Raw genomic sequence first — 24,496 nt, 5'->3', positions numbered from 1 at the left:
GTACGGTGGAGGGGTACGTCTGGGGGCTTCTTACATTTCGTTTTTATCTTAACTGAGTGGTCGGAGGATCCTAGAGGAGAATGAACGGAGCATGAACATAGCTCAGGGGAAGTTGAGAGAAAAAGGTCTAGGAGGCTTGCATATTGACCGGGTGTATCGGGCACACGGGTGGGTTTGCGAACAATCTGAGTGAGGTCATAAGCAATGGCAAAATCATGACAAAACCTCCCCTCATCGTCTGTCTTATTTGAATGGGTCAGCCATTTCACGTTATGGACGTTGAAGTCACCACAGATGTGGATGTTAGCCGAGGGATGTGAAGACAGTATGTGGTCTATTTTCTCAAATATGCTCTTAAAGATAATAACTCCGCTGTTGTGGGGCCGATAGAGGGCAAATATAAATGCAGTGGTGTTAGCAAGTGCAACCCTGAAGCACATATAGGGTAAATTAGGATCTTCTCTAGAGATATCCCTGCCACACGGGAAGCCATCCTTAATGTAGGCACATATTCCATGCCCATGGCGATCTTGGGGGTCAGATTTAGCTGTTAAGTTAGAGTATCCGTTAATTATGAACTCATCTAGGGAAGTGGTCGGCCCTTTTCCAGTTTCACTTAGAAATAATATGTCCGGTTTTTTCTCCTGTAATTGGGTTTCAACCTCTGGAAGGTTGGAACGTAGACCCCTGATGTTGGAGAAGGAGACCTGGTAGTAGGGGTCTATGTTGGAAGATGGGGTTCTAGGTTTAATCGAGTTTTTATTCTGGAGATATTTCATGTTGAGGTTTTGGGATTTGTGGAATAGGTCGGCATACTTGGTTAGAGCAGTACAGAGAGGGAAAGTAAGAGAGAAAAAGACAGGAAAATTTTTTTTTTTTTGTAGCACACGAAAACGTAAAGCCATAACAATTACCCACTAGTATGGCATCGAGAGGCCCCACCAGAGACTACTGCATGGTCCAGATCCACTCACCAAATGGCAATACAGCAGTCCCAGTACTTTGCGCCTGTTGATAGGACAGCCTCCTTAGTGGTTAATCCAAGGTTCGGGTCCCTGACTATCAGGCGGATAACGTCAGCCCAGACAAAACGTTTACCTCCAGCACCCTTACTAGTGACATGGCCACAAGGACAGACAGAGCCAGAGAAATTTCCGATATCTCAGACTACTGGTCACCAAGTACTACCGACCTTTAAGCAGCTTTTTCTTCACCCTTTGTCAGAAAAATCACTCATTGAATGAAGACTGAGGGACAAAAAAGGAAAAGCGAGTGTTACTGGAGCTGCCGATACCACATCCACTGTATTATCTACTCTCTAAGGAAAATCACAATTAAAAGTTGTTTAAGCATTTAAATGTCATAGAGTAAGGGGAGTTAATGAAAAGGGTATAAAAATTCACATTCAAAATGCATAGTAAAATCCGAAGTGAATGTCTTTAATAGCAGTGTGGTAAACTGATCCTAACTGTATTTTGAGTAATCCACATCACAAGGTAATAGTCCGAAGTAGGCATTTTCCTGGAGCATTTTTCTTTGTTTATATAATGGGTCTGTTAAAAAATTTTTATATATGTCCGGCGGATCTGTTTATTAATGAACATATAATTTAATATATTTGATATTTTTTTATAATTATAGAACATGAGCTTCAAATTCCATTCCAAAATAACTTCAAATTGTTAATAAAATAAACATAAAACCCCTTTCAGTAGACAGCCCATGCAAATTAAAAGAAACTGAACTGATAAGAAAAATGAAAAATTAAAAAAGAAAAATTTAAATTAAAAAATTAAAAATTAAAATTAAAAATAAAAATAAAATGAAAAATGAAAAGGATAAGATAAATAAATAAGTAAATAATAATATAATAAAATAAAGTAAAAGAAAGAAAAGAAAAGAAAATGCTTACGTGTAATAAAATAACGAGTATAAGAGAAGATAAAATAAATAAAATAAAGGGGAATGGAAAGAAATACATTAAGGAATAGGGAGAGATAAAATAAAATAGAAAGAGAGAGAGAGGAAGAGGAACTAAGAAAACGAAGTCAATAAACCTTTATAAAATAAAGTGACAGGCCGCGAAAATAGGCCAGAATGCGAAAGTAAGTCTAGACATATGCATGAAAGAAAAAGAAGGCAAATCAAAAATCATGCAAGGCAAATAGAAATTCCCGCTTAAATAAATTTAAATCAAGTCAACTCAAAATAATCTCATCTAATATATACAGTACAATTCTTGCTAATTTTATATGTATTGATAATATGCTTTATATGAAAATATCAAACTGAAAATTTGGAACTAAAATAATCTGTGGAAGTAATTTTCAAAACTAAATCTAGGTGTATTAATAAAACGTGTTATAAATATTATAATACTAATGATAATACTTTACTGAAAAAAATATCATAATATTAATAATAATACTTAACTGAAACCCCCCCAAAACTTTATATATATATATATATATATATATATATATATATATATATATATATATATATATATATATATATATATATATATATATATAAATTAAGGTATAATAATAATAATGGTAATAAGGTAATAATAATAATAATTATAATAATAAAAGTAATAATAATAATCAAAGTAACTACCATAATTGTTAAGTAAAACTAAGAAAATAGCATAACGGAACTACACCTATTAAAGAACGGTTTCTATAGTACCACAAAGATGACGCATTATTGAGTGTTATGTGTTCATATTCATATATGTTAATAGGGAAAATACCTTCCAGTGGGGAATGCTTACTCTATTTGTGGCTAAAAAAAAAATCAGTATCATAATTTAGTTTTTGTTAAAAAGCGATATGTTTTTACCCATTTACTCGTTTACAGAAAATCTATGTTATTTTATTTGAAGTTGGTTGTATTTAAATTTTTTTCTTGTGTTTACATCTAGATACTAGTTCGTTCTTGGCATTTATTATAGATTTAAGGAAGGTGATAATGTTAACTGCTTCAGATTACAAAATTGTCCTCTTTGTACCATTTGTACCATTTCACGTCATAAATTTTAAAATTTATTGGATGACTAAAATTTTATATATATACATATATATATATATACTAGCAAAGTATCCGTCGTTGACTGGGTTCAAAAACAGCCTACAGAAAAAAATGGACTCTGATTTATGAAAGTATGATAGGTTATGAAAAGAAAGGGTTATAAATTTGGGTTGAATTTGGGGGTATCAAAACCTAAGCAAAATATGATGAAAGTAAAAATAAAATAGATAAACCCCATAATTTATTATACCATACCTGTTCACACTGAAACACTTATCACAATATTCTGTCGATCTGTATTAAAAAACCTTGTTAAACTTTGTGACATATTTCCATTTTATGGAGGTCAGGCGCGAACAAACACCCCATAATTTTATTATACCATATTTCTTCAAACTGAAGCATAATTATCAAAGTATACTTGCGCAGATAGATATGAAAAGTCTTTATTAAAGTTTGTGCCTATTTCCATTCTATAGAGGCCAGGTGCAAACGCAGACCCCACAATTTTATTATACCATCCCTATTTAAGTTAAAACATACTTATCAAAGTATCATTATGTACATCTATATCAAAAACACTTGTAAACGTTTTTTTTTAATTTTTAAATTTTTTATTTCCATACTTTGTGGACCAGGCGCAAACGCAGACCCCACAATTTTAATGAACTACCATTCTGCCAGATCAAACATACCCATTCCTGTGTCTCGATACATCTTCTATCATTATATGTAATCAGTTTTTTAAAATAGTCAACCATATAGGAGCCTATCCGTGACCACACACACACACACACACACACACACACACACACACACACACACACACACACACACACACACACACACACACACACACACACACACACACACATTCAGCTTTATATTATATATAAATATATATATATACACACACACACATATATATATTTATATATATACAAACATTATTGGTTACATATATGCATACATGTTTCAGTGGAATCTCAATTCAAAGAGGCCACCTCATCAAACCAAAAAGCTGTCGCCCATTGAGTACTCTTTTATAATCATACGAGTTTCATTAGATTTACATCTAGAAAACCAATCTATACAACCATCATACATACATACACATATATATTTCTACAAAACCTCTGGCCTTAATAGAGGGAAGGCTAAAATTTGCTCATATGTTATATCTTCCCTTCTTTTGGAAATAGGGTAAGATTATGAATATCTCCAGTATCAAATAATCCTTATTCACTGTGAAATTTACTTTAAAGAGGGGAGATATAACATATGAGAAATATTTGGAATCAAGTCTCCGCTTGCTGTTATTTCAGATCATTTGAAACATAGCAAGTTTTAGCCCCTCTCCATTAAAGCCAGATGTTTTGAGGAAATATCATATATTTTGTAATTCATATGCAAAACTAGGAAAACAAATGACTATGAAACATTTTACGGCTGTAAAAAAAGTGCCAAAAATAAGTTTTGGATGATGATCTTAATGTACAATCTCTGCTCATGGAATTTTTATTTAGTTTTAGGCACAGACAGAAGGTAAAGAAAAGCTGCTGCTAGTTGTTGCAGCTAGTCGGGTATTTGACATGAAGGACTCACAGGAAGGGAACCATAGAGTGCAACAGAGTCGAACATGTGCCATGAAAACAACGATAGAGCAGGAAGAGACTTGCAAAGTCTCTTCTGTGAGAAAGAGGCAGCAGAAAGGAAAAAAGTCTGTTTTGTATCTTATCAAGGCACTAAAGGATGCGCTGAGCAGCTCCTTCCCAGATGTGACAACAGTAGGTCATATTTGGCTCTTATACAAGTTGAGGATTGCATATCTGCTGGAGTAATGGAATGATCCAATAATTTTTCCAATGATCTTGCCAATGGATTTGATGTATGTATTCCATTTCAGATTGGGAGTAAAGGTCAATCCCAGAACTTTATCAAAACATGGTACTTCCTCAAGACGAGAACCATTCGTTTCAGTTGGGAGCAGGTGGTGGGGTCAGAGCATTAGTGATGGAAAGTGAGAAGCTTGGTTTTAGATGCATTAAAATTAACCAGCCACCTTTTTCCCTATTGCACCACGTGTTCAAAATCAGAAGAGAGAGAGAGAGAGAGAGAGAGAGAGAGAGAGAGAGAGAGAGAGAGAGACAGACAGACAGACAGACAGGCAGGCAGACAGACAGACAGAGACAGAGACAAACAGAGACAGAGACAGACAGACAGACAGACAGACCGACAAAGAATTTGGTCACTAGCAGCCCTATAAGAGTTGCCATAGATGGTAGTGCTGTCTGTATAGATGTCTACAACTTTGCGATAATCTATTTATGACATGGATAAATTTGTGAGTCTTTTCTTATAATCTGAAGTATTGTCCTACAAATAAGCAGTTGATCTTTGGTCCTTCCACTTCCTTGCCTACATCTCTTCTATTCCAGATATTGCTAAATCTTATCTGCCAAAATGTCTGTCAGCAGTTTCCACATCAATGTAAGGCAGGTGATAAGCCGACAGTTATAGATCGCAGTGCTCTTTGATGTATCCCTCTGGGAGAACACTGTTCGTCCATGCTTGCTCCATTCGGGAATGACATCTTCTGTCAAAATTCCATCAATTTGAAATGCAATCCTTTCCATGCAAGTTGGTAAGGTTTTTTAATGTAATATCCCTGAACAGCAATTTTCCTAGATTGTTTTTGAGCTTTCTCCTTGTTCACTCTCCACCATCCTCTCTGAAGCATGCTCATACCATTTTTCATTGCATTCCAACCCTCTTTTTTTGCACAGATTCCAGTGGATCTTTCTCGTAATATTGTCATGCCGTCTCTTGTACTCTTTTGAATTATTGAATTTATAATTGAAAAACGGAGATAAGCCCTCATATATATATATATATATATATATATATATATATATATATATATATATATATATATATATATATATATATATATATATATATAACTACTTCATTTATTCACATGAAATTAATAGACGAAATTATAGATTTATGCGTAAACTTTAAGTATTTACTTCAAAAGTGCTCAATACGTAGGTAGAGCTAGTTAGTAATTTATAAAATATATATGGCGATTAAGCTACACTGAATATTCGGAGTTTCATCCACTCTAGGATTCGTCAGGCTTATGCACGAATTCTGTGGTTGTTTATCATTTTTATATGGTCCTCTTCTGTTGAGAGTTTTAGTTAGCCAATCAGCTTTCTAGTATCCACCGTGCCCCTTTCTATCAGCCAATTGAACTGTAGCAGAAGCAGCAATAACTAAATGAGGGGAAAAAGAGCTTACCTCGGGTATGTCTGTTGTGTCACCAGTTGGGGGGAAAAAGAGAATTCCAAGATGGCGTCCGGGGGTTTTTATTAGCATTTACCCCATGCAACTCTCGGAAAATCACGTTTCTGTCTCATGTGATTATGCAAATGGATAATTCCCGGCCACTATAAAAGCAGGAGGCTAGAGACGAGTCGGCAGTGTCCTGCAAACTGTGTGTGTGTGGGTGTTTCTGGCGATTGGAGTGTGTCTTCTTTTACCACGGTTATCACGGACAGGAATTCCCTCTCTTCTGGAGGTGGGCGATATTGACTATTTTGAAGTTGTACTGTTGCTGACAGAACATTTATTTATTTATTTTTTTTTGCCTACTACATTTTTGTTTCAAGCTATTCCGGCCCGAATATGGCGAAGGTGCGGATAAGCAGTGATATTATCAAGCCGTTCTCTGGCGAGGGAGACGTTGTAGCGTGGCTGAAAAAAGTGAGACTTGTCGCACAACTTCAGCAGGTGGATGACGTAGTGAGTCTGCTACCTTTATACCTGGAAGGCGATGCACTGGCCCTCTACATGGAAATGGAGGAGGACGATCAAAAGAAAATAGACCAGATTGAGGCTCGATTAAAGGAGGCATTTACTGATGACGCGTTTGCAGCATATAGAAAAATAACTATGGTTAGATGGGCTGGTGAACGTGTGGATGTGTACGCCAACAAAATCAGGCAGTTGGTTGGATTGGCCGGATTCACAGGAGAAAGCTCAGAGAGACTCACAAAATTAATTTTTGTCACTGGATTCCCTGACACCATCTCAATTGCTCTTCAACAGGTGCCGAACATCAAAGCCCTGACCATGGGGGAGCTAATGTCGAGAGCGAGAATTTTGACGACGACTGGCGAACAAAATCAGGATGTGGTTGCGGCCACACACTCACCCAACAACAGGGCCCAGAATAATCCTGTTAACGTGACCTGTTTCAAATGCAATGTTAAAGGCCACCTTGCAAGGGACTGTCGAAAACGTGGAACACGGTGTTACCGTTGCGGTGAGAGTGGACACTGGGCTCGGAACTGCTCGGAAAACGAGCAAGGGGAGGACGCATAAGCGCCAGTCTCCTTCCCAACCAAGATGTGAACACGACGCTCCCGGTGATAAGCATCCATGTTGACGGGACGCGATGTTTGGCGCTTATTGATACAGGATGCTCCAGGACAATTTTACATGCAGACCGGTGCCGGTCTTGGAGAAAAACAAACGTAAATGTCAACACAATTGGTGGAATGTCCCATGCGTGCTGCGGTGTTGGAACGGTCTCTGTATCCACTGATGAAGGTGTGTCTGGCAGAGTCAATGTGTTGGTGGTGCATGGCAAGCCACTGGGATTTGACTTGCTTCTAGGGATCGACGCCATAAAAGCTCTAGGAGGTGTCGTTGTCAAGCCTACAGGATCAGTGCGGCTGGGCGCCAGGAAAAGTATTAAATGCGCAGCCATTTCTATCGATGAACCAGATTTCACTGCTACCTTTGACCATCAAAACCGAACGTGGACCGCATCGTGGAAATGGTCTGTGGACCACCCCCCTGAAAGGCTGCATAATCGAGTGTCAGAGTACCCAGTGCCAGCAGAAATTCGTGAAGAATACACGCAGGAGCTCCACACCTGGATAGATAATGGTTGGCTCGTGCCATACCCAGAGGATAAATTGGGACCCCCCAAAGGTCTAATTCCCCTGATGGCTGTGATACAGCAGAACAAAGCCAAAGTGCGCCCGGTAATGGACTACCGGGAGCTAAATCATTACGTAGACGCATTTACGGCCAACACAGATGTTTGTGCGGCTAAGCTGCGTGAGTGGAGACAAAAAGGTGCTAACGTGTCTCTACTGGACCTCAGAAGAGCATACCTACAAGTCCGGGTCCATGAGACACTGTGGCCATACCAGACTGTGGAAATCGATGGGAAAAAATACTGTCTGACCCGTCTGGGGTTTGGTTTGAATGTGGCTCCCTTGATAATGAGAGCAATTGTCAGCGAAGTACTATCTCAGGAAGAAGTTATAAGCCGCGCAGCATCTGCTTACATTGATGACATTTTTGTCAATGAAGACGTGGTGCCCGCGACCCGTGTGAGAGAACACCTCGCGCAGTTCGGGTTGGAGTGCAAGAACCTGGAGCAGTTGAAGGACGGTGCACGGGTGCTGGGATTGGCAGTCAGGATGGAACGCAATGAACTGCGGTGGAAGCGAGGAAATGCAATTCCGGAGGCTCCCAGTATTGTTACGCGACGAACAATCTTTTCCCTGTGTGGTCGACTTGTCGGGCACTTTCCGGTGTGCGGTTGGCTTCGTGTGGCTTGCGGAATACTCAGAAGGAGAGTAAGTTCGGTAACGAAGGGCTGGGATGATGAAGCAAGGGACGCCGTACTACATCGTATGATGTTCGAAACCTTAAAATCTGCACAGCAGAACGATCCGGCACAGGGAAATTGGTGTGTGGACGGCAAAGAGCTGAATGTATGGGTCGATGCTAGCTCCCTAGCAATTGGGGCAGCCTTGGAGATGTGTGAAACTGTGCTGGAAGATGCATGTTGGCTGCGACCTGAAGATGACTCTCAACATATCAACTTGGCTGAACTGGATGCCGTATTGAAAGGCATCAATTTGGCTCTCCGGTGGCAGAGCAAGGTGCTACACATAAAGACAGATTCTGTTTGCGTATACCATTGGGTCTCGGACACGCTAACTGGAAAGGCGCGAGTACGCACCAAAGCAGCAAGCGAGATGCTTATTAGGAGGCGATTAAGCACTCTTAAAGAGCTCGTGAAAGAGTACGGGCTGACAGTGGATGTGACGCTGGTTCCATCAGCACGAAACATTGCTGACCGACTGACACGAGTGCCACAGCGGTGGTTTGAGGCAATGAAAAAGAAAAACGGTCTTGACCCAGTGATAGGCGCGGTCCACACAGACGAGCTGGATGAGAGTCAAATCATGGCTATTCACAAAAATAGTGGACATCCGGGGGTGCGACGCACTACCTACTTTGTCAGGAGAAGATGTCCAACCACGACAAAAGCAACTGTCAGAACGGTCATACAGAAATGCGAGGAATGTCAGTCCATTGACCCAGCGCCAGCCAGGTGGGAAAAGGGAAAGCTGGAAGTTAATGAGAATTGGCAGAGAATTGGAATGGATATCACGCATTATGGCACCTTCCATTTTTTAACTTTAACAGACTGTGGTCCATCGCGTTTCTCCATTTGGAGGAAATTGGCAAGGCAGGACTCGGCAAGCGTGATTCATCAGTTGGAGGCAGTGTTCCTCGAGCGTGGCGCGCTGCATAAACTCCTTTTAGACAATGGCACAGCTTTCTGCAGCAATATGTTCCAAGCATTTGCATGTAAATGGGGAGTTCACTTGCGATTCCGCTGTGCATACGCTCCAGCCGGGAATGGCATAGCGGAGCGATGTCATCATACAGTGAAACGAATAGCGGCTAGAATGTGTTGTCCCATACAGGAGGCTGTCTACTGGTATAACATCACACCAAGAGACGACACATCTCCCTCCACTGCGCCTGCCAATAGGATTTATCAATACGAAGTTCGAGTAAAGGAGACCAATCTCGCAACTGCGTCCCCAGGTCCCAAGAACAGCTTTTACCAGGTTGGAGATCGCGTATGGGTCAGAAGACCGCAAAATCGATGTACCACGAGGTTCGGCAAGGGTGAGGTGACCAAGGTGATCAGCCCTCAGTCAATTTTGGTGGACGGTGTGCCTCGTCACGTGAAGGATTTGCGCCCTCGCCATTATGTTGTTACATCGGAGGAAGAGGGAGACTCAGACAGTATGATGTCTTCTGAAAAGACAGAGAGTATGATGCAGGACGACGAAGAGGATTTTGAGCCATATAATGTACATACTGAAGAAGCGGAGGAAGGACCACTCGTCTTGCCTCTACGAAGGAGTACCCGACAGAAACGAATACTGCCCCCCTGCCCTGATTGTGAAACACCGCCTATGGAGCAGACTGGTGGCAATAATGGCGATGAGGAGGATGGCAGGGAGGAAGTGCTGCCTCCGGTTCTTCGGAGAAGTACCAGACAGAGACGACTGCCCCCCTGCCCCATTTGTGATCATGAGATCAGGGGGGAGTGTAGCAGAAGCAGCAATAACTAAATGAGGGGAAAAAGAGCTTACCTCGGGTATGTCTGTTGTGTCACCAGTTGGGGGGAAAAAGAGAATTCCAAGATGGTGTCCGGGGGTTTTTATTAGCATTTACCCCATGCAACTCTCGGAAAATCACGTTTCTGTCTCATGTGATTATGCAAATGGATAATTCCCGGCCACTATAAAAGCAGGAGGCTAGAGACGAGTCGGCAGTGTCCTGCAAACTGTGTGTGTGTGGGTGTTTCTGGCGATTGGAGTGTGTCTTCTTTTACCACGGTTATCACGGACAGGAATTCCCTCTCTTCTGGAGGTGGGCGATATTGACTATTTTGAAGTTGTACTGTTGCTGACAGAACATTTATTTATTTATTTTTTTTTTGCCTACTACATTTTTGTTTCATGAACTAACAAAAACAATAGAAAATAAACAAATAAATAAATTAAATAAACATGAATATACATAAACGATCACACATATATGTATGTATATATGTATTTATATATATGTGCATATATGTATGTACACATATGTATATTTATATATATATATATAAAAAAAAAAGAAAACGTCTGCCTTAAACCACAAAACTAGTTTTAAAACAGATCTTTTGTTCGATAAAATGCATGCCCATTGGCTGATAGGAAGGGGCGCGGTGGATACTAGAAAGCTGATTGGCTAACTAAAATCCTCAACAGAAGAGGACCATATAAAAACGATAAACAACCACAGAATTCGTACATAAGCCTAACGAATCCTAGAGTGGATGAAGCGCCGAATATTCAGTGTAGCTTAATCACCATATATATTTTATAAATTACTATATATATATATATATATATATATATATATATATATATATATATATATATATATATATGTATAAAAAATAAAAATTACAATAAGTTTACCAAGGTAATCAAAATGGTAAACTTAAAAATATATATATAAATATTAAAGAGTTAATATTTACAAGTAAAGTAATCTCAACCCTTTACCCTTTACCCTTCACCGGACTATCCATTCATGTGAAATCTTTTTATCATTTTTCTTTTACCCCCTATTCCCCTTACCTCACCCTTTTTTTTAACCAAGTAAGATCTGTGACTTACTTGTAGTTTCATTAAATACTTTTATATGCAAAATCCGATCCTGCATTTTGCTAATTCCTGCCCTCTGATGAGAAGGAGAGTATTTCTTCGAAACTCTGCGGATTAAGGACTATCCACTTATCTTGTGCTTCCTTTTTTAAAATTAAATATGTTTTTAACTCTTTTTCAAGATGTTTTTAACATGTTTTATTAATTATTTGTTCATATATATATATATATATATATATATATATATATATATATATATATACTAGCTGTACCCTGCCATGCATTGCTGTGGCTCAAATTGGCGCAATGGAAAAAGTTCCAAAATGAGAAAAAGCATGTTTCTTATAGGTTTAATTTTCCATTTTGCATGGGTACACAGTTTTTGTTGTTCCATTTTCTTAGCTGATATAGAGATTTTTCGGTTTGGTGACTCTTGAATACGTAACATAAATTGTCCATGTGAAAAAACAGTCAGTGTGTAACTGTAAGGCCCACAATTGTAAAGATTGTTCCCTGTGCTTTGTTAGTGGTTATTGCAAATGACAATAAAATTGGAAAGTGCAATTTCCTAAAGTGTAATGATGTATCCGGTGGGATCATAGGAATGCATGGAATGAAGATATATTCATCTGTGAAAGGTCCTATTAAGATTGTTGTTTCTATGATATTTTTGTTAATTTTTTTTTACTGCAAGCTATGTGCCATTGCAAAGATTGGATTGGTTTATATTTCACAACATGATAATTAGTACACCAAATTTCAGTTGCAATACATGTGGTGGCATCCCTGGCAAATATAGCTGTTGGATAATTAACCACTTTATATGCTTTCACAACAGTGTCGATGGATTTGTATTTGACTACCTCACTTGGAATTTTACATTGAATAATAGCGTTAACTTCATGGGCATCTTTGTATTGACCTGCAAGAATAGCTCATTCACTCAGTCAAATGGAATTCTTATAATTTGAATATCTGCAAAAACCTTTTAAACTAACTATTCTTTTGATGAAATAAAATTACAGAAATTACAGAAGTTAAAAGTCAAAGAATTTTGCCCTTAACTCTGATCAGCTGGCACTTTTTCGTACCCAATTTCCCACAAGTGATGCAAAAGTTTTTGTGCGGATCGAACAGTCTGCAACTGGATATGCATATTTTGAGTTAAGTTTAATGTCTTCACATGAAACAAAAAAGTAGAGTATTTGAGGCAAGCATTTATTTCATCTGCTGGTGTTGATTAAAGAATAACAGGTAACATTTGTCTGAAATCTCCTGCAAGCATTCCCAAATGGTCTGACATTGCCACACAAATCTTGCAAGGACCGACCAAGAGCCTCAAATGATTTTTTGCGTACCATTGTGCATTCATCCTAAACAATAAGTTTGCATTTCTGCAATATTTTTCCCCATATTGGATGTTTTGGAAATGTCGAAGATGAGATTTTTGAAAAATTGAATGTTTTAAAGTAGAATAAATAATTCTTCTACTTGGCAGCAAGGTCGCAGGTATTCCTCATGCAGCAAGGGCTAAGGCTATGTCATTTTGTTATCAAATGGCTGCCAAAATAAATTTAATTAGAAAGGTTTTACCAATTACTTCTGGTGCTGTTCAAGGTAGCAGTAATTTCCAAATAACTTCTATTCTCACAGTCAGTAAATTAGGTGACTAAAATAGGATTTATCCATGTTTTGACAATGCCTTATTCACTGTAATTAATTTAGGAGACTAAAATAGAATGAGGGATTAGAGATGGACAGATAGAGAGCAAGATATATAGATAGAAAAGAGAAAGTGAGAGGAAAATAGAGAAAGAGAAGGAGATAGAGAGATAAAGGGATTGATAGATAAACAGAGAGAGGGGGAGAGTTAGAAACAGAGAGGGATGAGACAGAGGAAATGAGAGAGATAGAGGGAGTTAGAGAGAGAAAGGTGCTTAAAGAGAGATGGAGAGGGTGATATAGAGAGAAAGATAGATTGAGAGAGGGAAAGGGAGAGATGGATAGAGAGAGATATTAAGAGATGAAGAGAGAGGGGGAGAGAAACAGAAGGTGAACTACACCGTTTGTTTCCTCGTTCAGTAGAGAAGAAATCTTTCGAGACTGAGGCAATTTTAATGTTTTGTTATTATCCAGAGTAACCCTTTTTTTTGGGGGGGGGGGCTAGATTTTCCACGCATTAGAAACCAACCGGGTTATTTGTATTTTCACTTAAATTAATAAAAGAAAAACATATTGTAAAATTTGAATTTAACATGAAAATACTATTTTAAAAAATAGCACGATAACATAAGTGCATAAGTGCCACTTTAGGTACTCCTTGGGCGTTGAGTTCCATGGCGACCAGCATAATTATTTAATGGTCACTCCCTTAGCCCCCCCCAGTCAAGGCTAATGCATGCGCACGTAACATTTTTTTTATTTACTGACGTTGGCTTAGTAACTAAATGATTTATTGATAATTTCGTAACCCTTAAACGCATGCTGGAAGATTTAAATTGGTTCATTATTGTTGTAATGAAAAAAAAAAAGTTTCATTCAACACAAAACCAAAAACACATATTAATGATAAATGATTTATTATTCTATTCATTGAAATTTACTAATTTTTAAATAAAAAAGTAAAAAAAAAAGTTAATAAAAAAAATAGTTGCTTATGTGCGCATAAAAAACTTGTTTTTTTATTTTTTTTTATTTTAGATTAGGTCCACCTTATAATCACCCCCCACCCTCCTCATCTTAAGAACAGCTTCCGGAATAAACACCACTTTTGGATGGGGGGGCTATTTGCAAAATTTAACTGATATTTGTTGTCAGCATACCCACCCGAAATACTATAAAAAAAAAAAAGGAGGGTTTCAGTGCCCGTGGCAGAGAAGTAGATTTATTTATCAATAAAAGTTGCGGAGAAGTAAATTTATTCATCAATAAAAGTCATCATTTAAAAAAGAAAATCGTGGAGGTGGACCTAAATGTAAATATTTACCCAAAAAATTATCCCGAAGTTTATTACAAAAACGTTTTGTTTTCGCACTATTCAACAATTTGTTCATCCGCGCATGTAAATTAAAAAATATTTGTAAAAGTGAGAAGTTATCAGTAAATGATTTAGTTTTTTTTTTTAATTTATTTATTTTTTTACATTAGGTCCACCTCCACAAATGTTAAGAACGGCTTTCAGAATAAACACCCTCAACCTCTCCATGTTAACAACGGATTTCGGAATAAACACCATTTGGGGGGGTATTTAAAAAAAATCGATAAAAGTCGTCATTTAAAAAGAAATTTAAAATCAAATCTTTGTAAAGGTGAGAAATTATTAATAAATGTTTAGTAACATTTTTCGGTGCTAATGCAGAGAGTGATCCGCGCTATTTTTTAAATCGTATTTCCACGTTTAATTAAAGTTTTAGGATATGTTTTTTTTTATTCAATTGCAAGGTTAAAGTACAGAATAGGTACAAAACACCCTCCCCTCCCCATGTTAAGAATGGCTTTTTAAATAATAACGTTATTATTTCAGCATGGATCACTCTCTGCATGAGTACCCATTTTTCTTTTAATATTCATAAAAAGTAAAACTTTTTTCAAAATAAATAAATAAGTAAATGTTTGTAAATGTGACAAATAATCGTTTAGTTACGGCAACGTCAGTAAATAAAATATGTTACGTGCAGGGTGGGGTGGGGGACTAAGGGAGCGACTATTATTTTTTTCTGCTGGTCGCCATGGAACTCAACGCCCAAAGAGTACCAAAATGTAATTTTTTTTGTCAAATAAATAAATTTCAAGCAATTTTTGCAATAAATAATAGATAGCAACTTTGTTAATTTTACGACTCGCCCCAGCATATTATAAACACCCTAACTTCCCCATGTTAAAACGGCTTTCGGAATGAACACCCCCAACCTCCCCATATTAAGAACGGCTTTCGAGGTTTATGGACGGGCGTTTTTTTTTTATTAACATGAGGAGGTTAGGGTGTTTATAATACGTTGAGGCATGTCGTAAAAATGAAACAGTTTAGAAAAAGTTAAAACAAACTTTTTTATGTAAACAATGCTGTGAAAAGAAACTAAACAATTAAAACGTAATGTTTCATGAGTGAAAAACCTTAACATTAAAAGAATTTAAAATTAAAAAATTGGTAAGTACATAAATGAATTTAAATTTTTAAAATATGGGATTATTATTTTTTTTGTGCACTAATGCAGAGAGTGATCCGCGCTATTTTTTTTAAATCGTATTTCCACGTTTAATTAAAGTTTTATGATATGTTTTTATTCAATTGTAAGGTTAAAGTACAGAATAGGTACAAAACACCCTCCCTTCCCCATGTTAAGAATGGCTTTTTAAATAATAACGTTATTATTTCAGCACGGATCACTCTCTGCATGAGTAAGTTTTTTTGTTTTTTTTTTACTTATCTGGTAATTCGAGAGTAGTTGAAACGGAAGTTACCAGAAATAAAACCGGGCAAGTCTCGCAGAAACGACTTCGAAAAATATTTATATTTTATTTAATATTTTAATAATTCGCAAGGTAAATTTATTTTAATGACATAAAAACATCCCTCGACTCTAAAGATGGGTTGTCTGAAAATTTCAAATAAATTGGTAACGTAGAAATATGGGTTTATTCACTTTTAACGAACCAAATTTACATTTTTATATATATAGATATAACTACTTCATTAACTCACATAAATTAATATACGAAAGTATAAATTTACGCGTAAACATTAAGTATTTACTTCAGCAGTGCTCAATATGTAGGTAGAGCTAGGTAGTAAGTTATAAAATATATATGGCAATTAAGCTACACTGAATATTCCGCATTTCATCCACTCTAGGATTCTTCTGAAGAATGGATGGAACGTGGAATATTCAGTGTAGCTTAATCGCCATATATATTTTATATTTTATAACTTACTATACACACACACACACACACTCACGCACACACACACACACACACGCACACACACACACACACACACACACACACATATATATATATATATATATATATATATATATATATATATATATATAATCCTTATTTCCTCTGGAGTATATGATTTGTTTGGATTAGATCTGCTCTCTATTGTGAGTTTGCTTAAACTGTATCACTTTCACTCTACTGTTTGTTGTTTGAACTGTCTTATTCTATATGATACATATGCAATATCTATCTATCTCTTTCTCTCTTTCTCTCTCTCCCTCTTTCTCTCTCTATCTCTCTCTCTCTATATATATATATAACAAATGGCTTAATGGAAACATATAAAAGGTATTTGCAGCTTCTCTTCCAATTTTTGGATTTTTACTCACGTCAAATCACACTTTATTTCCTTTTGACGGATCGATCGTTGGTATTTCTTCAGATGAGTTAAGGGCATAATAGATTCACTGATTGATATAATAATTAAGTGATTGATTTTGCGCTGTGAAACAGATACTGCCAAGAATTGTAAATGTCAACTGAATTAAAGGAATAAATTATAAAATGGTCAACTTCAGGAATTTTTTAATATAGCCTTTTGTTATATATATATATATATATATATAATAAAAATTTGGATTTTGCTTGTGCAAATGGAAACTCAATTAACTTTCTTGGAGTTATATTTTTGGATTATACTGTCATTGGATTATTTACCTTTCACGAGACTATCCATTCACGTGAAATCACCTTTTTCTTCATCATATTCCCTCAGCTCCACTTTTTGTTATCAAGTAAGATCTTTGACTTACTTGTTGTTTCATCAAATACTTTTGTATGCAAAATCCGATCCCGCATTTTGCTAATTCCTACCCTCTGATGAGAAGGTAAGTATTTCTTCGAAACTCCGCGGATTAAGGACTATCCACTTATCAAGCGTTTCCTTTTCAGATTAAATATGTTTTTAACTCTTTTTCAAAGTGTTTTTTAACATGTTTTACTAACTGTTTGCTCCTATATATATATATATATATATATATATATATATATATATATATATATATATAATCTGCACTTGTCATCTTCTAAAAAACCGCAAATTTAAGCCAAATTGAATGAAACTGTTTAAACAGCCTATACCTCATTTGATTCGCTTTTTATTCCTATATAATTTTATCTGCTCATATTTGACTTTTAATTGAAGTATCCTAGTGATCACATCAATTTAAAAAAATTATTTCAAATTGAGAAGGGAAAAGAAACTCTGCACAATGAAACATTGTTATGTAACTTTAGAACATTAATGCAACAGAAATACAACAGGAACGCAATAGACTAGATAATATTTAGTAGCATAGCTTTTCTGCAATTTGACAGACTGCAATCTTTTCAACATTCCTTGAATTAGTCTGCCGCAATACTCCAGTGAAATGGCACCTCACTTTCCTTTAATTTTTGCCCTAAGTTCTTCCAGATTCAAAAAACTTTTGATTGCTTGATGTAATGCCATACATTTTCAATAGGATTGAGGTCTAGAGATTGTGTAGGCCAATCCAAACACGGAATACCATGCTCTTAAAGGAACCTCTTGACATTGTCAGCTGTGTGAATTGCGGCATTATATCCTGCATAAAAATGGGATTATCAACATTTTTTTAACATGCATGTACGTAGATTACTGTTTTAAAAATAAATAAATAAATAAATTATTTGTTTACGTCAAAAATGGGCAATATCTAAAAAATACATCCGATCTTCAAGATGAAGACGCTAACCTCAATATCGTTTAAAAAAATCAACAACAAAAAAACTATATAAATATATAAACGATAAAAACTAAACAGTAAATCATCTATGGTATCATAGCGTAATGGATAAGATGCTGGACTGAAATACATAAGGTCCAGGGTTCGAGTCCTAATAACAGTCAAGCTATGCTGAAGAGGAGTAGGGCCACGAAACATGCATGTACGTAGATTACTGTTTTGAAAATAAATAAATAAAAATATTATTTGTTTACGTCCAAAATAAAAAATGGGCAATTTTTAAAAAATACATCCGATCTTCAATGTGAATACGCTAACCTCAATATCGTTTAAAAAAATCAACAACAAAAAAACTACGTATATATATATATATATATATATATATATATATATATATATATATAAAGCTGAACGTCTGTGTGTGTGTCTGGTCACGAATAAGCTCCTATATGGTTAACTATTATAGAAAACTGATCACCTATAATGATAGAAGATGTATCGAGACACAGGAATGGGTATGTTTGATCTAGCATAATGGTGATTCATTAAAATTGTGGGGTCTGCGTACGCACCTGGTCCACAAAGTATGGAAAAAAATAAAAAAGAAAACGTTTACAAGTGTTTTTGATATGGATGTACATAATAATACTTTGATAAGTATGTTTTAACTTAAATAGGGATGGTATAATAAAATTGTGGGGTCTGCGTTCGCACCTGGCCTCAGTAGAATGGAAATAGGCACAACCTTTAATAAAGACTTTTCATATCTATCTGCGTAAGTATACTTTGATAATTATGTTTCAGTTTGAAGAAATATGGTATAATAAAATTATGGGGTGTTCTTTCGCACCTGACCTCCATAGAATGTAAATATGTCACAAAGTTTAACAAGGTTTTTTAATATAGATCCACAGAATATTGTGATAAGTGTTTCAGTGTGAACAGGTATGGTATAATAAATTATGGGGTTTATCTATTTTATTTTTACTTTCATCATATTTTGCTTTGGTTTTGATACCCCCAAATTCGAAACTATCTCTTTACAACCCTTCCTTTTCATAACCTATCATACTTTCATAAATCAGAGTCCATTTTTTTCTGTAGGCTGTTTTTGAACCCAGTCAACGACGGGCACTTTTGCTAGTATATATATATATATATATATATATATATATATATATATATATATATATATATATATATATATATATATATATATTCTGAAACTACAGCATATTTGGAGAATTGCATATCATTTTGAGTAACGAAGAGGAGATGCAATTAAGTTGTTGGCTTTGCGTTCGTGCATGATATCCGTAAAAAAGAAAGATGGCGTTTTGCTTTCTTTGATTCATAACTTGAAAATTGTTGAAATTAAAAAAAAAAAGTTAAATAGATGCAACGTAAACAAGAGGTTCATAGCTCATCGATTCCACTGGTGCGTGGTGCGCCTCGAGGAAGTTAGAAACTAGGAATTTATTTCAATAAATTTCACTTTACTTACAGCCCTTCCTCATTCATAATCAAAGGGTCCCACTCTATAAATTTAATATTATAAAATGTGAAAAATAAGAAGTAGCAAAAAGGCTAATATGGTATTACTGGCTGATTACTGGCAAAGGACACAGGTTTCTTCGTTCATCCTTGGGTAACATTTAAACATTAGACACAGGGCCGATTGCTAGTGTAAGTGAAAATCCAACTTCCCAAAGTAGGTCCACTGTAAATTGGAAACAAGCACACAAATATAATGAAAATAGCATCAATTGAAGCGAACCTCTTTTCCTCTGACTACAAACAGCTACTACACTTTGAATTATTTATGTGGAAAAAGTATTTGTAAAAATTACATTTAAAACAAAGTAGGCACAAGGCCATGAAATGTGTAGGGAAAATCATTGTCGTTTCTCATCCTTTGTCTAAGTCGATAAAAAATGTCTATCCTACTCTTAGCTAGAATCATATCAGTCACCACAATACCACATTTACTCTAGGGCCTACCCTATGTAAGGTAACTCCAAATTGGTTGAAAATTTTATTGTTCATAAATATACACACATACACTTGATCTTAGTCCAAAATCCAGACAGTCTTTATGAAGTCTCTATCGCCTCCCCACGAGGTCAGAGTTAGACATAGAACCAGTTATTAATATGAGAAAAATCCAGCGCATTTAAAAAAAAAATCACTCTAGATTAAAAATAATAAATTGACAGTGGAGAAAGATTTCTTCTTCTCTTTCTCCTCCTCCTTCTACTTAAGAACAGAAACAGATACTACACTTCAAATTATTCATTTACTATACTGTAAAGTGTTTTATAGTGTGAAAGATTAGGCACAAAGCCATCAAAAGTTTAGAGAAATGAAGGTTGTTGGTGTTAAACAATGACTTTATACATCCTACACTTAGCTAGAGTCATGATAAAGTCGCCAAAATACCACATTCACTATAGGGGTTATCTTACTTAAGTTATACACAAGTTAGGTGGAGATTTTTTTTTTTTCATACATATTTTATTTTATCATTTTATTTTTATTACATTTTCACCCCGAACAGGGCACATTGCCACTTTGATGTAGGGGGCTACTATCAGGGGCCTTAGTTGCAGGGGCACTATGTAGGGAATTTAACAGCAAGATGCCTGTTCACATTACGCTTGAACTTTTGCATGTCAGTACAGTTGGGGAAGCAGGAAACCGGAAGAGAATTCCAAAGTCTAGTAGTTCTGGGGAAGAAACTATTAGAGTAGAAGGCCTTCCTACATCTAGGGATCTCTATTGTGTAGAAGTGGGATTTTGCTGCTTGTCGGGAGGGGGGGTATTTACGTCGAGGGGGCACAAGGGCTTGTAGTTCGTCAGAGCATCCACCATTAAAATACTTGTAAAACAGGCAGAGGGATGCAACATTTCGTCGATGAGACAGGGGCTGAAACTTAGATAACAGTTCAGGACCTATCAGGTTAGCAACTCTCTTTTGAACCCTGTCCAGGAGCGAGAGTCAAGTAGCAGACGCATCAGCCCAAATGTGACAACAGTACTCCATACATGGGCGAATGGTGGTTTTGTAGAGGTACAGGATACTTTCAGGTGTAAGTAACTTTCTAGTACAGTAGAGAGAGCCCACCTTCTCCGCAGCAGCCTTGGCAATGATCTTGATGTATCTGTTCCAACTCATGTTTCCTGTGAACGTTAAGCCAAGGAGTTTGAACGAAGTACTTTCAGGTAATTTATCTTTAGTCATAGCTATTGGTGGTTGGTAAGGTTTCATGTAATTATTAAAGGAAACGAGCTTTGTCTTGGCAGCGTTGAACGTTACCATCCATTCTTGACCCCATATTTATACACATATTTTTTATGCACAAACAAGAGATGGAACGATTCCTATATCCCCCCTCTCATTCTTATACAATTACCAATTCTATGTTAAATTCCTGAATCCGATACAACTACTGATTCCGATTCTTTTAACATCTTTAAATATTTAACTATATAATTGTGTTGTTGTTGTTATTATTATTATTATTATTATTATTATTATTATTATTATTATTATTATTATTCAGATTACCATAAAAACCTATGTAATAGGTGCATATAATCTGGCAAACGTAAAAATACACTTATATGGTGATCGATAATAGATTTTAGTTTTACTAGTAGTTTAAAATCAATACATATTTATCATTTTATATTTAGTGTCAGTATAAATGAAGTGTAAATAAAATTAAGTATAAAAAAGAACGAAAGAATCGTTTTTGTCATCGGAAAATAGGCACGCTTTTTCCGATTCCAATACTTCTCTCAAAACTTCCGATTTTTACGATTCCGATTTCGATGAATCGTCCCAACACTAATCCTAACCCAAAAGGTCAGGAATGGTGCAGTTCCACAGGACCTCTGGTGCACATGGGTTGGCACCGACCAAGCTGTTATATAAAAGTTTAAAAAGGAAATATGAAATTGATTCAACTTACCAACGATAAAGATTAGGAGCATTAAATTGCTTTGGAATTTCATTGTTTCTTTCTCGGCTTAGAAATGGTAAATTCTTGGACGGTGAGGAGGAACAAGATTATGAGAAAGATCCTTTAAAATACAGCGAAAAACAAAACAAAACAAAAACTTTCGCCAGGTTAATAGTTAAACCAGTGCAGTAAAAACGAATTCGCAATTAAAGTTAGATCCAATTTTTCCCCCTCGACTTTTTCTCATAGGTACTGCCTGCTAGCCTCTGGCTTTTGAAACAGATTGAAAAGAAGTCGTTGGCAATGACCTAAATGTACCTCCATCCCCACCTTCGAACCAGAGAACACCATACCCCTCCACACACACACACACACACACACACACACACACACACACACACTGATATATATATATACACACACACACACGCATATATATATATATATATATATATATATATATATATATATATATATATATATATATATATATATATAGTATGCCTACAGGCACACACATATATGCATGTATATATATATATATATATATATATATATACATATATATATATATATAATTATTATATAACTAAAATTATTCCTACACACACATATATTGTGTAGTATATATATGTATATATATATATATATATATATATATATATATAGATATAGATATATATATAGATATATACTATACGATATATATATATATATATGTATATATATATATATATATATATATATATAGGCACGTATGTAGTTATATACATACATATACACATGCGTATGTATGTATGTATGTATGTATGTATGTATGTATGTATGTATGTATGTATGTATTAATGCGTTCATTTAACACGGATTTAGTGTGACTGTTGATATTCCAGCATTGCAATTAATTACCCTTATACAGGCTGGTGCGTTCGCCAGAGATGTCATATGATTCCGGTATTGTTGTTCCCCAAGGCAAGTTACCACCAGGTACCATTGATACACTTGTGTCCAGTTATTTATTTATTTATTCATTTATCATTTCACTGGGGGGGGGGGGGTCTTCTCCATTTTCTTCTTCCTCCTCTAATGTTATTCTCTTAATTTATTTTTACACCTTCAGTTTTCTGACATTAAAAAAAGATAAAATGGAAGAGACAAAAAGGTGGTTTTCTTCCGCACACACTGTTTCGTTTTTTTTTTTTGTTTTTTTTTTTAAGCACAAAACAAGAACACTAATAAAAACATCAGTAACCGCAACAAGTGGATGCCTCCGTTCAGTCTCGAAAGACAATGGATATTCCCTGTAAAGGTAGCTGCGCGTAAAATTGTGAGGCAAGTGTTGCGCAAAGGGTAACCCCCCAACCATACCTCTCCCGAATCGGCACTCCTTGAGTCTAGTGCCAAGGGTAGTCAAGGACGACTGGAAATAATGTTGAGATAAGTGGAGAGCGTATAACAGTACCTGAAATACCCAAATGGTCACTCATTTTAGTATTGACCTGGCTCAACGTTGTTTAACTTCAATGATCTAACGGGAACCGATGTGCCAACCTGCTTATGCCGTATACAATAGCAACAACAACAACAACAACAACAACAATAACAACAAGTACAAGAACAATAACAACAACAATAACCACAACAACAATAACAACAATAGCAACAACAACAATAACAACAACAAGAACAACAACAACAACAACAACAACAACAACGATAACAACTACAATGACAAAAATAACAATGACAAAAATAACAACAATAACAACAACAGCAATAACAACAATAATAACAACAAGAACAAGAGCAATAACAACAACAATAACAACAATAACCACAACAACAATAACCACAACAACAATAACAACGATAGCAACAACAATAACAACAACAATAAAAACACTATTAACACCAAACTAATAACAACAACAATAATTATAATAGTACTAATATTAATACCAACAAAACTACTACTATTACTACTACCATCACTACTACTACTAACACCACCACCAATAGTAATAATAATAATAATAATAATAATAATAATAACACTAATGAGAACACTAATAACATTAATAAAAACAATAGTATTAACACCAAACTAAGCACACCATCAAATCAACAGAAATGAAAGGGAAAATTGGAAAAGAATATCTAAGAAAAACAACTCATAGAAACTCGTGAGTAATAACAACAAAAACAACAATAATAATGATCACTAATAAAAAGG

General features: G+C 35.7%; 1 protein-coding gene across 1 annotated transcript in view; it reads right to left on the bottom strand.

The window, feature by feature from the left end:
- Positions 1-22,588, bottom strand: part of LOC145268325 (protein amnionless-like) — a 183,693-nt gene extending 161,105 nt beyond the window's left edge. Inside the window, exon 1 of the mRNA XM_080123816.1 lies at positions 22,276-22,588. Coding sequence (XP_079979942.1) covers positions 22,276-22,318 — 43 coding nt within the window. The 5' untranslated portion in view covers positions 22,319-22,588. The remainder of the gene's footprint in view (positions 1-22,275) is intronic.
- Between the last annotated feature and the right edge of the window lie 1,908 nt (positions 22,589-24,496).

Source organism: Euprymna scolopes, chromosome 43, assembly GCF_053919585.1.
Source record: "Euprymna scolopes isolate OS-2025 chromosome 43, ASM5391958v1, whole genome shotgun sequence".
Lineage (NCBI taxonomy): Eukaryota > Metazoa > Mollusca > Cephalopoda > Sepiida > Sepiolidae > Euprymna > Euprymna scolopes.
Note: the sequence above shows the minus strand (reverse complement) of the source record. Positions and strands in the feature narration are given on the sequence as shown.